General features: G+C 42.7%; 1 protein-coding gene across 1 annotated transcript; it reads right to left on the reverse strand.

Moving 5' to 3' along the window:
• Window positions 1-14,707: 14,707 nt before the first annotated feature.
• On the reverse strand, window positions 14,708-15,932 carry LOC124672956. Its single transcript, XM_047209106.1, has one exon. The coding sequence runs from the start codon at window positions 15,930-15,932 to the stop codon at window positions 14,823-14,825; it is 1,110 nt and encodes a 369-aa protein (XP_047065062.1). The 3' UTR covers window positions 14,708-14,822.
• Window positions 15,933-16,140: the final 208 nt, after the last annotated feature.

The raw sequence follows: 16,140 nt of genomic DNA on the forward strand, positions 1-16,140 counted from the left end.
AATTGCTAGGTCTAGACAAATTGAAAATACTGAAATTCCTAATGAAGATGCTGCTACACTGTTGATTCACCCGAGTCTCGTTGAATACTCTAGTGATGATTTTGATGAAGATTATGTGGAACTTGATGATGATTTTATTAATAAATGCAATGCTACTACTGATGCAAGTAATATTAAAAAGCTTCTTGCACAACGTGCCGTTAGATATAAACTGTCTCCTGATCCTAAATTTGCCACATCTCCTATAAACATTAAGGATAAGGATTATGATTTTTCCCTTGATTTATCTCATATATCTATTGATGAGAAAACACCTTTTTGTGGTACTGAAAAAGAAAGTGTTGTAGAACACATGAATGAGCTTTCTACTTTGAGTAGCTTGTTTTCTGATGATATTAAGAAGCGTACTTATTTTGTTGCTAAATTTTTTCCTTTCTCATTAAAGGATGATGCTAAAACTTGGTATAATAGTGTGCCTCCTGATTCTATTGATAGTCCAAGTGGTTTGCTTGATGTTTTCTTTCGAAAATACTTTCCTGCTAGTGCTCAACATATTGATTTGCAGAAAATTTATAGTTTTGACCAGGAAGATGGATAGAAATTGCCTGAACCTTGGGCAAGGTTTTGCTCTCTTATCAGAGCTCGGCCTGGACATGATCTGGAAAAGCATGATTTACTTGATATATTTTATAGTGGACTAACCATTGAGTCGAGGGCATACCTGGATAGTTGTGCTGGTTGTGTTTTCAGAAAAGAACTCCGGACGACGCTGAAGAATTATTGGCTAGAATAGGCCGAAATCATGATGATTGGACTACACCTGAACCAACCCCGACACCAATATTGAAGAAGAGGGGTACGATTAAATTAAATGATGAAGATATGAGGGAAGCCAAGAAATCTCTTAAAGAGAAGGGAATTAAATCCGAAGAAGTGAAGAATTTACCCCCCATTGAAGATTTATGTAAGATAACTCCCCCCTCATCCATGATCGAGGTACACTCTCTTCAACGCTTTGATAGAGAAGATATTCCGTACTCAAAACCTCCTGCTCAATGTTTAGATGAGTTTGATAATTATATTGTTAAGCAAGATAATTTTAATATGAGAGTAGAGAATCATTTAATGGAAAATTCTCGAGCTATTAGTGAATTGCATGGTATTGTGGAGAGAACCTCCAATGATGTTAAGATGCTTGTTAAACATTTTCATATGGTTCAAACTCAAATTGATCAACTCACTAAAGTGCAAAATGACTTGTTAAAAAATAGTTCTAAAGAAAAAACATGCTTATGAAGTAACAACTAGAGGTGGTGTTTCTACTCAGGATCCTCTATATCCCGAGGGGCATCCCAAAAGAGTTGAACAAGATTCTCAACGAACTGAAACTAGTGCTCCTTCTAAGAAAAAGAAGAAGAAACATAAAACTGTTGTAGAATCCTCTGAGCCTGTTAATGATCCTAATAGTATTTCTATTTCTGATGCTGAAACTGAAAGTGGTAATGAACATGATAAAGATAATGATAAGAATTATGCTTCTGATAAAGAAGAGGTTGAAAATGAACCTGAAAAGCATGCTAAAAATAAAAAGTATACTAAAGAAGATTTTATTGCTAAGAAACATGGTAATGAAAGGGAACCTTGGGTTCAAAAACAAATGCCTTTCCCTGCTAAGAAACTTAAATCAAAGGAAGAAGAACACAATAATAAATTTTGTGATTGGATAAAACCTTTGTTCTTGCAAATCCCTTTGACTGATGCTATTAAATTGCCTCCTTATTCAAAGTATATGAAAGATATTGTCTCTAACAAAAGGAAAATTCCTAATGAGGAGATTTCCACTATGCTTGCTAATTACTCTTTCAATGGCAAAGTTCCAAAGAATCTGGGCGACCCAGGTATACCGACTATTCCTTGTTCCATCAAGAATAGTTATGTTAGAACTGCTCTATGTGATTTGGGAGCAGGTGTTAGTGTTATGCCTTTTTCTCTTTATAAGAGACTCTATTTGGATAAGTTGATACCAACTGATATATCTTTGTAAATGGCTGATAAATCTACTGCTATTCCTGTTGGTATATGTGAGGATGTTCCTGTTCAAGTTACTAATAATTGCTCAATATTAACTGATTTTGTTGTGTTGGAAATGCCTGAAGATGATAATATGTCTATTATTCTTGGGAGACCTTTTCTTAACACTCGCAGGGGCTGTTATTGATTGCAATAAAGGAAAAGTTACTTTCAATGTTGATGACAAGGAGCATACTGTTTATTTTCCCAAGAGGATTGATAAAGTATGTGGAGTTAATACAATTTCTAATTTTAAAACCATCAAAGTGGGAGCTATTGATTGTCCTATATATGAGCCTAAACAAGGATATCAAAGTATTATGATTGGATCCATATCAATTCAATACAAGGTAACATGATTGATTTGAGGTTTAATTCTTCTTATGTCATGTAAGATTTATTTGGTAGCAAGACTTGATCAACCTTGTTAACAAGTACATTTTATATGCATAGAAGAGCTAAACAACATTTCTTTCTTTCTCCACTTGCTTTACTTGCTGTAGCACTACTTGTTTTGCAAAATGCTTTAGTTATTTAGGAGTTTGAAAATCTTTTTCTGTCCTAAAATAGTAATGTTAACACCCAGAAATGTGCGTTTTTCAAAGTTTTCAAAAATTTACAAAAATTACACCGTTGGTCTTATTTTTCGAAGAGCAACCTGGGAGTGCCTGGGGCTGACCAGTGGGGCACCCCAGGGCTGCACCCCATGTGCCGGCGCGGCCAAGGAGGGGGGCGCGCCACCCTGTGGTGTGGGCCCCTCCTTGCCCCACTAAGTCATCTCTTCCTCCCATTCTACTCTCTCTCCCGAAAAAACTCGTACTCACTTTCTCTCACTCGCGTTTCTCGCTCAAGAGCTCAAGATTTCTCGATCTCTTTGCTCAGCCCAGATTTCGTCCGAAATTTGGCACATTTGCTCTCCGGTATGTGACTCCTCCGATTATCCAAGTAGAATTTTGTTTGGTTGAGTATATCTTGAATATTTTGCTGCTGTAGGTAACATGTTTAGTGAGCTTGCATGCTTGTTCTAAGTGGTAAAAACTAGTTTTGATGCATGTTTAGTACTCTAGCAAGTTCCTATAGTAGTTTCCCTCAATTATATGTCACCAAATCAAATTTTATAATGTTTGTTGAAAATTTCAGAAAAGGAAGATGGATAACTATAACTTTGGAGAAGTGTTTGAAAGAGAGACGACAAGCACAGGGAGGCCCTCAAGGTCATCCACTCGGATTAGACGATCCTATAATGAGGATGTCATCGCACCGAGCTTCGAAGCCGAAGAGGACAATGGAGTCCCTAACACTTCATCTTTTCCATGTTATAACTTTTTGAGTAATGCAGGGTTGCTGGATGATTTCTTGGTCCTCGTCGGTAATGTGGGCTTAACCGCCTATATGGAGGACGAGAGGGATCAATACTACATGCTTACTAAAATATTTGTTGAGAGCTTTCCGTTCAACAACAAGCACTATCAACCATCAGTTGCATTCAGGATCTATGGTAATCCTATCACTATGAAGTTGAAGGATTTTTGTACTGCATTGGATATTGCCCTCGTAGGTACAAGCAAAGAAGATCGAGAGCAATCCCAAGGATTTGCTGGAGCTCTATCGAGGAGTCACCAATGATGATTGTCGCACCATTCAGCCGCGGCAAGATAAGAAACATTCAACTCCCCGCCATTAAATATTTCGCTTATTATCTTGCTACTAGCATTCTTGGTAGGGAGAACACTAGCAATATTTCTAGTTATCATCTTGCTTTCTTAGTTGCTGCACTTACTGGAGAGACACCTTATCATCTTGGTGCTCTTGTTGCTCGCCGTCTGTCTAACAAGGGGCCTATTTTTGGAGGAATTATTGCCTCACGCATGTTAGCATATCTAGATCTTCCTCTTGACCCTACTGATGTGAAATTAACTCCTATAAGGCTTGATGTTGCTGCTATGAAGAGTCAACAATTTGTTACAACCGACTCTAGTTTAGATAATATTGTCTATAGAATGTTGTTTGCTGACGGGGATGAGAGGGAAATCCCTTTGCCGCAGCCGCAGTTTGTTCAAGCATTCACAGGAAACCGTGGCTCGCGCTCTAAGGAGGAGGTGGATGAGCAACTGAGGATACATGGGTTCCACCAAGAAGCATGACTCCGAGGACGCCGAGCCCTCCCATGACTACACCGTCACGTATCCTGGTGCTTCTTCCAGCACATACCCAGAACAGGATCCATCTTCATCGTACTACGGAGGTGCTACTTCATGGGCACCATGGGATTGATCTCCACTTAGGCCAAAAGCCTAAGCTTGGGGGGGGTATACCGGCATCACTCATTCTTTGCATATTATAGTTACTGGATACTTTTACATACTTGTTTAGCTTCTTAAAGTGGTTTTCTAATAAGAGGGAGATGATATTTGGGGAAGTGTTGATTGAAAACAGATTCTGGACTGATACCAAAAAAAAATCTCAAAAAAAGCCAGAACGTTATTTTGCTAAGACAATTTTTGTGCATGTTCCCCAGGTTGTTATCTAACTTTCATTAGTTGAACACTTTTCGAGCTGAGCAGCGGAAGAATTTCTTAAAAATCGATTACTGTACTGCTGTCAAGTTTGATGAATTTCTCGTCGCTTTGTGTTTATGTGACTCTTTTAGTTTTCATTTTCTTGTTTTTGCTTTGTTTCTTTCCTAAAACACAAAAAGACCAAAAATATTTCTGTTGTTTCTCTTTACCATTTGTTTATTTTGGTTTCTTGCTTTTATTTTGCTTTATTTGCTATCGTTGGTTTGCTATAAGAAAATCCAAAAAGATTTTGCTTTGTTTGCTTGTTTCCTTTTGTTCTTGTTTCCAATTCGAAAACACCAAAAATATTTGCTGTTCTTCTTTGGTTTTGTAAAGTTCATTATGGAGTTCAGTGGTCTTCGGTGGCGGGAGCTTGGTTTTCATTTCATATTATTCAAGCTACACAAGTGAAAGGCAATAATGACGATCTACGACAATTCGACTGTGGTGAGAGGCCGGTATGAACTCTATTTGTTTTCATTTTTGTACATATACTCATCCATGTGAGCATGCTTAGTTGGTTCATGTGAGGTATATGTCATTTAAGAAAGTCTAGTAGTTCATGATCTCTCATGATTAGCTCCAATTTATTAATATGAGTAGCATGTCATAAATATTTGTTTGCATTGCTTTATTCATAGATAGGTATGACATTGTGGTATCCTCCTCTGAATAATTCACTTGAATCAACTTGGCACATGCTCACACATGCATATGACTGAACAAAAGTCAATTAAGCCTCGATGATTTACTTCGCCTCAGAGTTCTTGTATCACTTTTATGCATCCGTTAATATATTTTGTCGCAAGCATGATTATGACAGTTACTGCTCTCTTGATTGTCGCTTCCCAGTCTATTGCTAGCCTTCACTTGTACTGAGCGGGAACGCTGCTCGTGCTTCCAAACCCCGAAAACCAAGTTATTCCAGAGTGTCCACCATAAATACCTATGCATGGCATTTCAAACCATTCCAAGTAAATTCTCATGTGCTACCTTTAAACCTTCAAAATACTTCTCAATTTGTGTCGATGTTTTATAGCTCATGAGGAAATATGTGGTGTTTATCTTTCAATCTTGTCATTTACTCCTGACAGACTTTCATAATGGACTAGTGGCACATCCGCTTATCCAATAATTTTGAAAAAAGAGCCGGCAACGGGGTTCCTACCCCCAATTAATCAACTTTCATTAATAATTCTCTTCACATGTTTTGCCCCGATTTATCGGTAAGCAACTTAAATTGCAAATAGACACTCCTCCATGGTATGTGATTGATGGAAGGCACCCGAGGATTCGGTTAGCCATGGCTTGTGTAAGCAAAGGTTGGGGGAGTGTCATCCATAATAAAACTAAAGTACGTGTGTAAACAAAAGAGAAGAGGGATGATTTACCTTGCCGGTAGAGATAACGTCCTTCATGGGAGCCGCTCTTGAAAGTCCGGTTGACGAGGTAGTTAGAGTACCCACTATCATTCGTTGACAACAACAAACACCTCTCAAAATAATTTTACTCCTCGTTTTACAAATGAAAAGCTCTAGCACATGTTAATCCCTCGCTTCCCTCTCGCGAAGGGTCAATCTTTTACTTTTACATTGAGTCTCCATCCTTTCTTTGAGCACCTTCTTGAGAGCACAACTGTCATTCTTAGTATAATATGCTTGTCCCAAAATGTGATTAACTCGTGGTATAACCTTGATGCTTTTATCTTTGATAATCTCTACTTCCAGCTCTTTCCATGAACTTCAAAGGTGCCCGAGCATTTATGTTTTGTCAGTACAAATACGGGCAAGCGAGATACCACTTTATCATATCCTTCTATGAACATTGCAATCTTGCTGATAGACATGATTCATGATGCTTATTATTAATTTGTTGGTACCTTTTCCATGATTGACATAGCTATTAGATGATTTTATTTGCATGTATCTTATTATGAATTGCTTAAGTACTTGTCCATGTCATGAGAATATTTACATCATATGAACAAATGTGTTCGTGAAAGTTCTTTTATCGCACTCGCTTGTTAATCGAATTGCTTGAGGACAAGCAATAAGCTAAGCTTGGGGGAGTTGATACGTCCAAAACGTATCTACTTTCCCGAACACTTTTGCTATTGTTTTGCCTCTAATTTGTGTATTTTGGATACAACTAACATGGACTAACGCCGTTTTCAGCGAATTGCTCTGGTGTCTCGTTTTTGTGCGTAAATGCAACTTTCGTGAAAATCCCCGAATTAATGCCCAAGGGCTTATTTTTCCGAAGATTCACGGAGCCGTAAGGGCAAGCCGTGGGGGCCCACGGCCCCCACACCATGGGCCGGCGCGGCCTAGGAGGGGCGCGCCGCCCTATGGTGAGGCCCCTCGGCCAGCCTCCGACGCCCCCTTTTCGACTACTTAACGCCTTCGACCTAAAAACGCACGGGAGTTAGACGAAATCGCCGTAAGACATCCGTAACGCCGCCACCATCGCGAAACTCCGTCTCGGGACCAAAACTCCGTTCGGCACTCCGCCGGACGGGAATTGGAGGAGATCATCGCCATCATCACCACCGATGCCTCTCCATCGACCAGCCATGTTTCCCCCATCCATGTGTGAGTAATTCCCCGCCGTAGGCTGAAGGGGATGGTAGGGATTGGATGAGATTGGTCATGTAATAGCATAAGATTGTTAGGGCATAGTGCCTAGTGTCCGTAATTGGTACTTTTATGATATTGTTGCAACTTGTTATGCTTAATGCTTGTCACTAGGGCCCGAGTGCCATGATCTCAGATCTGAACATGTTATCAATTCATGATGATATTCATTGCTTTATGATCTTACCTGCAAGTTGTATACGCGTATTGTTGTCCGGAACCCGAGGCCCCAAAGTGACAGAAATTAGGACAACCGAAGCGGAAGGCGGTGATATGAGGATCACATGTGTTCACGGAGTGTTAATGCTTTGCTCCGGTGCTCTATTAAAAGGAGTACCTTAATTTCCAATAGATTCCCTAGAGGCCCGGCTGCCACCGGCTGGTAGGACAAAAGATGTTGTGCAAGTTTCTCATTGCGAGCACGTACGACTAAATATGGAACACATGCCTATTGATTGATTAGTACTTGGATACCGTTTTATTATTATCCGCAAATGCCCTACCTTGATTGTTACATGAGTTTCTCTCATCCATGCAACGCACGTTCATCCATCCCCGTGCCTACGTATTTTAATCCTGTTGTTTACTATAATCACTACTGCTGTCTTTGTTACACCGTCGCCGATATTTCACTACTGCTGCTGCTATAAAACTCGTTACTACCGATAAACTCTTGCGAGCAAGTCCGTTTCCAGTGCAGCTGAATTGACAACTCCGCTGTTAAGGCTTACAAATATTCTTTGGCTCCCCTTGTGTCGAATCAATAAATTGGGTTTTACTTCCCTCGAAGACTATTGCGATCCCCTATACTTGTGGGTCATCACCTCTCTTGGAAGTCTGGTTGACGAGGTAGTTAGAGTACCCACTATCAGTCGTTGACAACAACAAACACCTCTCAAAATAATTTTACTCCTGTTTTACAAATGAAAAGCTCTAGCACATGTTAATCCCTGCTTCCCTCTGCGAAGGTTCAATCTTTTACTTTTACATTGAGTCACCATCCTTTCTTTGAGCACCTTCTTGAGAGCACAGCTGTCATTCTTAGTACAATATGCTTGTCCGAAAATGTCATTAACTGTGGTATAACTTTGATGCTTTTATCTTTGATAATCTCTACTTCCAGTCTTTCCATGAACTTCGAAGGTGCCCAGGCATTTATATTTTGCTGTACAAATACGGGCAAGCGAGATACCACTTTATCATATCCTTTTATGAACATTGCAATCTTGCTCATAGACATGATTCATGATGCTTATTATTAATTTGTTGGTACCTTTTCCATGATTGACATAGCTATTAGATGACTTTATTTGCATGTATCTTATTATGAATTGCCTAAGTACTTGTCCATATCATGAGAATATTTACATCATATGAACAAATGTGTTCGTGAAAGTTCTTTTATCGCACTCGCTTGTTAATCGAATTGCTTGAGGACAAGCAATAAGCTAAGCTTGGGGGAGTTGATACGTCCAAAACGTATCTACTTTCCCGAACACTTTTGCTATTGTTTTGCCTCTAATTTGTGTATTTTGGATACAACTAACACGGACTAACGCTGTTTTCAGCAGAATTGCCCCGGTGTCTTGTTTTTGTGCAGAAACTCAACTTTCAGGAAAATCCCCGGGATTAATTCCAATGGGCCTATTTTCACAGAAGAGGGACGGAGCCAGAAGACCAGAAGGAGGGGGCCACGAGGCGCGCACCCCACAGGGCGGCGCGATGGGCCCCTAGGCCGCGCCGGCCTATGGTGGCGGCGCCTCGGCCAGCCTCCGACGCCCCCCTCTGGACTACTTAAGGGTTTCGACCTAAAAACGCACGGGGTTAGACGAAATTGCCGTAAGACATCCGTAACTCCGCCGCCATCGCGAAACTCCATCTCGGGACCAGAAACTCCGTTCTGGCACTCCGCCGGGACGGGGAATTGGAGGAGATCATCGCCATCATCACCACCGACGCCTCTCCATCAACCAGCCCATGCTTCCCCCATCCATGTGTGAGTAATTCCCCGCTGTAGGCTGAAGGGGATGGTAGGGATTGGATGAGATTGGTCATGTAATAGCATAAGATTGTTAGGGCATAGTGCCTAGTATCCGTAATTGGTACTTTTATGATATTGTTGCAACTTGTTATGCTTAATGCTTGTCACTAGGGCCCGAGTGCCATGATCTCAAATCTGACCATGTTATTGTTTCATGATGATATTCATTGTTTTATGATCTTACCTGCAAGTTGTATACACATATTGTCGTCCGGAACCCGAGGCCCCAAAGTGACGAAATTGGGACAACCGGAGGGGAAGGCGGTGATATGAGGATCACATGTGTTCACGGAGTGTTAATGCTTTGCTCCGGTGCTCTATTAAAAGGAGTACCTTAATTACCAGTAGATTCCCTAGAGTCCCTGCTGCCACCGGCCGGTAGGACAAAAGATGTTGTGCAAGTTTCTCATTGCGAGCACGTACGACTATATATGGAACACATGCCTATGGTTGTTTAGTACTTGGATACCGTTTTATTATTATCTCGCAAATGCCCTACCTTGATTGTTACATGAGTTCTCTCATCCATGCAGCGCCCGTTCATCCATCCCCGTGCCTACGTATTTTAATCCTCGCTGTTTACTATAATCACTACTGCTGTCTTTGTTACTCCGCCGCCGATATTTCACTATCGCTATCGCTATAAACTCGTTGCTACCGATAAACTCTTGCGAGCAAGTCTGTTTCGTGTGCAGCTGAATTGACAACTCCGCTGTTAAGGCTTACAAATATTCTTTGGCTCCCTTTTGTCGAATCAATAAATTGGATTTTACTTCCCTCGAAAACTGTTGCGATCCCCTATACTTGTGGGTCATCAGGTACTAAGATCTATGAAGAACAAGAGAGAAATAGTTCAAGCTACTGCCACAAACTCATAGTCCAGAGGTGGACTACTCCCTCTTCATCATAGTGTTGACGTGGAACACGTTGGAGAAGGTGGAGATCCCTTCGATGATGGTTCCGGCGGAGTTCCCCCCTCCAATCTTCGCTGCTGCAGCCTTTGTTTTGGTGTTTCTTTCTCACGGCGACTCTTTCTTCGAGGAAACCCTGGGGGGCTCATATATATAGGGGTTTTTAGTTCAAACAGAGTCCGTGGGCAAAATAATAAGGCGAAACGGACAACCGACGATGGAAAGAGACAGGGTGGCGCGCCCACCCCTGCTAGGCGTGCTACATGTGCTATTTTGGGCCTCGGGCCCTCCCTCGTGAGGTCCAAGCGCTCCAGATGCTTCTCGTGGTGAAATATTGACATCCCCAAAATCCTAGCTCAATTCGACTATGTATATGTCCCTCAAAGTGAAAAATATACAAAACATGGTTTTTATATTCTGGAGAGTTATAACCCAAATAAAGGGAATCATTTGTAAATCCCCATAAATCAATATAAAACATGGATATAACATCATATATGTTGCAAATATGTGGGCATATGTGTCAATAAAGTACAAAATTCATGCATGCATTTTACATGCATCAATCCCCTCCCTGGTGACTTCTCCTAGCCCTTATATAGTTGGCTAGGTCTCAGAGTCCACACCCGGGTCGGTTACATGGCATATGTCGGTTTACCCGATATGGGCTGATACTTGCCTATTTTACATAGTTCTTGGCCTCCGCTTTCCTTCCAATCTTCATGGGCCTTGTATATTCCTTCCCAGATCCGTACTAGGGGTAACAATGTCGAGTATCCAATACGGTATTCCCATGTCACAGATGCAAGCCGTATGTGGGCCCATCCTGGGCTCGATCTAGGCCACAAGGGATGTGGTAGTTGCACGGCTGTTAGCTTAGAGCAGGTGTAACGATCGTTACATGGTGCAGGCGGCCCTGGTACACACCGGAGGCAGTCCAAGGCTGCAGTTTTGTCTCGGGTGGAGGTGGAAGATGGACCATGTCTTCTCGTCCGTGCACGGTGTCGGAGTACCATATGGCGAGGTGGTACATCGGCGACGGTGTATTCAACAAGGATGATTGACCCAATCCAGTGGACTGGGATGGTGGTGTGTGGCAATACAGACAAAATTCATGCCCATATTTGGTCGGTTCTGGCAACGACGATGCATGTGGGTGTCGTTCTCTTCCTTGGAGGCAATGTGGAGATGTGTCGACACTTATCTCGTTCATTTCGGTTTGGTTAATGTCTCCGGGTGATGGTGGTATCCTTGACGTCGCCCCTCCGTTCAAAGCATCATGTTTGAAGAAACGGCTATGAGGTTCTTTGTTGTGCTCCTCCAGTGCTTGCCGTCGTCCAAGTTTTATCTCCACGGGCCCAATGTACATCATCGCCGGGGAGTCCAAGACAATGTGTTCTCGCGGCCAACCAAGTCCCTTCATCTATTTGACGTCTCCTTTAGGCATCAAGGGTGGATGATGTGTTGACAAGAAAAGTTTAGCGGGAGTTGTTAGCCTCAAAAGTTGCTGGTGTCGGTAGAGACGTGATTGTGTTGCTCAGTTTAGGATAAGCTCTTTTGCATGTAGTTGTAATGTTTGTGGTGTCTATCTTCGGACTAGGGTGGCGTGGAATTCGTATTACGGTTGTTGTTTGTAACGAGTTGTAGTCGTCTTGTACTTAAGATCTATCTTTTGTAAAGATATGGAACTCTTTGCATTGGCATACTCTCATGAAAAAAGAGCCACCCTATCATTTGTCTCATTGTTGAAGGATAGAGAGGGAGAGAGATTGGCGGAATATGTTGGATGATATTATTGAGCCTCATGGGCGAGTATATATAGGCGTACAGGGATCATCTTGGAGTGCAAGACAAGACACAAGATCTATCTCTATCCTAGACTACCTAAACCGTACATATACCAAATATATCTCTAACACTCCCCCGCAGTCGTAGCGGTAGTGACGTGAACAACGGTAGCGTCGCGGACGGTCAGACTGGAGAGAAGCCGAAGGTAGTAACCAACGGGCTGACACTCCCCCGCAGTCACAGCGGGAGCGTCGTGGACGGAGTTGCGTCGCGGATGCTTGGACTGGAGAGAAGGCTGGTGAGGCGCAAGCGAGGTGGTAGCCCTTTATGCCGATGTCGAGGTAGCCGAGAGCGTGGGTGCTGCAGCCTTGGTTGAGGGAGCCGCGCGAGGGATTGCCGTGGTCGATGTCGTGGGCGGGTGCCGGTGTCGATGTAGCCGCAAGCGCGTAGTGCGCGAGAAGAGTGACGGAGACGCGTCGAGGCAGTCGTGGAGGTTTGATGTCTACGGGAGCTTCTATTCTTGTAGACAGTGTTGGGCCTCCAAGAGCAGAGGTTTGTAAAACAGCAGCAAGTTTCCCTTAAGTGGATACCCAAGGTTTATCGAACTCAGGGAGGAAGAGGTCAAAGATATCCCTCTCATGCAACCCCGCAACCACAAAGCAAGAAGTCTCTTGTGTCCCCAACACACCTAATAGGTGCACTAGTTCGGCGAAGAGATAGTGAAATACAGGTGGTATGAATAAGTATGAGCAGTAGCAACGGTGCAGAAAAGTGCTTGGCGTGTAGTTGATGGTGGTGGTATTGCAGCAGTAGTAACGCAAAGAAAACAAGAAACAAGCAAGTAGTAACTCAGCAGTAGTAACGCAGCAGTAGTAAACAAGCAAGTAGTAACTCAGCAGTATTTAGGAACAAGGCCTAGGGATTACACTTTCACTAGTGGACACTCTCAACATTGATCACATAACAGAATAGATAAATGCATACTCTACACTTTTGTTAGATGATGAACACATTGCGTAGGATTACACGAACCCTCAATGCCGGAGTTAACAAGCTCCACAATAATGCTCATGTTTAAGTAACCTTTAGTGTAAGATAGATCAACGCTACTAAACCAAGTACTAGCATAGCATGCACACTCGTCACCTTCATGCATATGTAGGAGGAATAGATCACATCAATATTATCATAGCAATAGTTAACTCCATAATCTACAAGAGATCATGATCATAGCATAAACCAAGTACTAACACGGTGCACGCACTGTCACCTTTGCACACATGCAGGAGGAATAAACTACTTTAATAACAAATCACTAGAGTAGCACATGGATAAATTGTGATACAACATGCTGCAATCTTAAAGAGATATAAATAAGCACCTCACTATGCCATTCAATGAGTAAGTATTCTGTGAAATCTAGCCTAAGAGACCCACACGGTGCACACACTGTCACCTTTACACACGTGGGACGAGGAGTCTCCGGAGATCACATAAGTAAATTGGTAGCACCGATAAAATTATCTGCTGAAAAACAGAGTACATATGGAGAACAAGGAACCAGACCCCAAAGAAATATAATCTGATATAAAAAAAAAAGATATTCCATCCGGATGATGATGATGATACATAACATCAAGTTGACAAGAAAGAATATAACAAAGGCAATTCATGCTCATAAAAGCTTCATCTACATAGGCTCTGGCGAAAATAGGATGCTGTCGAAAAACAAACGATGCTTCCTGGTCTTCAGTTCCATTTAAATTTTCCATCATACTGAAAGTGGATGATAGAGGAAGGATTTCCACATACCAAAAAATACTACTAAATATACTATTCTTCCATACATGAAATACTTATGTACCTAAAGGAATAGGGATCTTACCACCAGCATGTTCTCTTAATCTCTTAGCACAAATATTTGATCTCGCATACCCAAATATACAAATATATTTTAGGTGGAACTGTAAATCCATCCATCTTTCAGTTGGAGAATGAATTGTCTCAGATGGTGAACAAGGAATACAGAAAGAATGTTGCAACTTGCAAGAGAGGATGCTTCCTGTCTACTGTTTTTTGGAACTAATTTATGAGCAAGTCCATAATAGAGAAGTTACTATTTTTAAATTTATCTGCTATAGCATGCGAATAACTTGACATGACAATGAATACTTTGTCCTTTCTAGCTGTTTTTCTTTACTTGAAGGCAGTTCCAAGAGGAGGGGGCTCCGACGATATTGGAAAGCTTGGGCTGCATCCAATCTAATTCCTTATGCATGAACTTGAAAGGTATTAAGTTAGGTATTATCTTGAGAAAACAGGTTGTCACATAACACATTTATTGCGTTCAACGTATTTGACTATTAGTTAACTATTGCACCTATCAATCGATGCTACCCTGAGAAGAGAGATGATTAGACACTAATTCTGAAATAAGATGTAGACATGCAGATCTTAGACTGCTAGTTGCCAAACAGAGTGATCCTGGCAGTAAGATGCATGTTCTTTTAAGGTTGTTTGTAATTGTTTTTGAACATTTGCTCACTGCAGATCAAGAAGCACGGCCTAAAACTGGAATGCGGATACACTACTCTAGTTGCATTATGGCAGTACATATCTTTTCTAATCCCTGACTATGGTGATACTGCAAGCAACAAAAGTACAACTTTTAGTTCTTGAAACATATGATCACCTCTGGGCTGAGGTTCAAGAAAATTGCGAAGAGAACTAACTTCTTTTTATTTCACTTTATAGTGCCACATACCGTAGCTTACATCCAGATAACTCGGACATGGTTCAAAGAAAACAAGCAAAACACCGCTTACATCCAGAACACCACAGGAGAAGATCCCCCGAGATGCTTAGACACTACATAGGAGTTAGTGTGATGGCGTGTGGTTCTCAGCTCTCCCCTGTGATCATACTTAAGGCCAAACGTGCTCATATGGAGCAGGAAACCATCACGGTCACCAAAGGCGCACCTAAACTCCACTCCCTCACGTAGCACGCACTCGACAAGGCAAAACTTGCCGTCGCCCATGTACGCGAGAGTGGGCCTTGTATGTTGCACTCGCCTCTCCGGGACCTTGAGGAACAACTTCTCCTTGACCATCTTCCAATCCGGCTGCACAGTACTTGCTCTGCTGCGGGAGGCGACTTGACAGGAGCAAATGTACCCATCTCTGTGAAGCCCGACCCATGCGTCAAGCTCGCCGTCGAAGTAGCCTTGGCCTTGGAAAGGCAGCACCCATTCCCCACACCATTTCCACTCACAATGCTCGGTGTCAAAGGAGAAGGTGCCCTTGGGAAGATGCCGATAGTTCCTGTCGTGCGCAGACATGAATATGGTGCGTCCGTCCGGGTGCATCGCGTAGGAGGTAATTTCATCATCCATGGCAAATGGTGGTGGGGAGGGCAAGCTTTTCCAGGACCAAGCCATAGCTGGCCTTGGAGACCACTCCTCATCATTCCCGGTGGGTGCCCACGACATGGCCTCAAAGGAGTGCTGCTCGCCGCCATGGCAAGAATGCAATGCATAGAGCACATCTCCAGCAACCACCGAGATGTCAATGCCATCAAGCAGTGCAACCGGTAGGCTTGGGCCGATGGCGAGTCCCGCCGTCCTGGTAGCGTATACAAGGGTGGGTGTCTGTCCGCAGCGCGGATTGGTGGCGATGAAGATGTTGTTGCCAAAGGCAGTGAAGCCCATGCCGAGATAATGTACTGGCGCCGCAAACCGGAGGGCAGCAGGGTCAGGGAACCCGACCTGCAGGTCGGTGCAGGTGTCTTGCAAGGTGTCGGCATCGATCTTGTGGATGCTGAAGCCCTTGTCCCAATCATCCAGCGCCAGATAGAGGTGCTTCTTCGGCACAAGCCGCGGCCTTTTGCCGGTGCGGCCGCCGTTGAGTTGCGATTGATGACGCTTAGACATTGTCTCCAAATCTAATCAATCCGCCGGCCGTGGCTGTATCTGTGTAAAGAGATTCAATTCTGATTTTGTTTGGGAGCAACAAGGGAACGAGACGATAATCTGAAGGTCGGCACAAGAATCCAGAATTAATAATCAGGTAATGAAGCGACTTGTCTTCGAATCCCTGACTAGATAGAACTCCCAGACCGGCTCGGTTTGCAGATAGCAA

The sequence above is a fragment of the Lolium rigidum genome, chromosome 7 (genome assembly GCF_022539505.1).
Source record: "Lolium rigidum isolate FL_2022 chromosome 7, APGP_CSIRO_Lrig_0.1, whole genome shotgun sequence".
NCBI classification, from domain to species: domain Eukaryota; kingdom Viridiplantae; phylum Streptophyta; class Magnoliopsida; order Poales; family Poaceae; genus Lolium; species Lolium rigidum.

Bases quoted from the DNA above. Each gene is read 5' to 3' on its own strand.
- LOC124672956 (XM_047209106.1), bottom strand. From the start codon at position 15,932: ATGTCTAAGCGTCATCAATCGCAACTCAACGGCGGCCGCACCGGCAAA.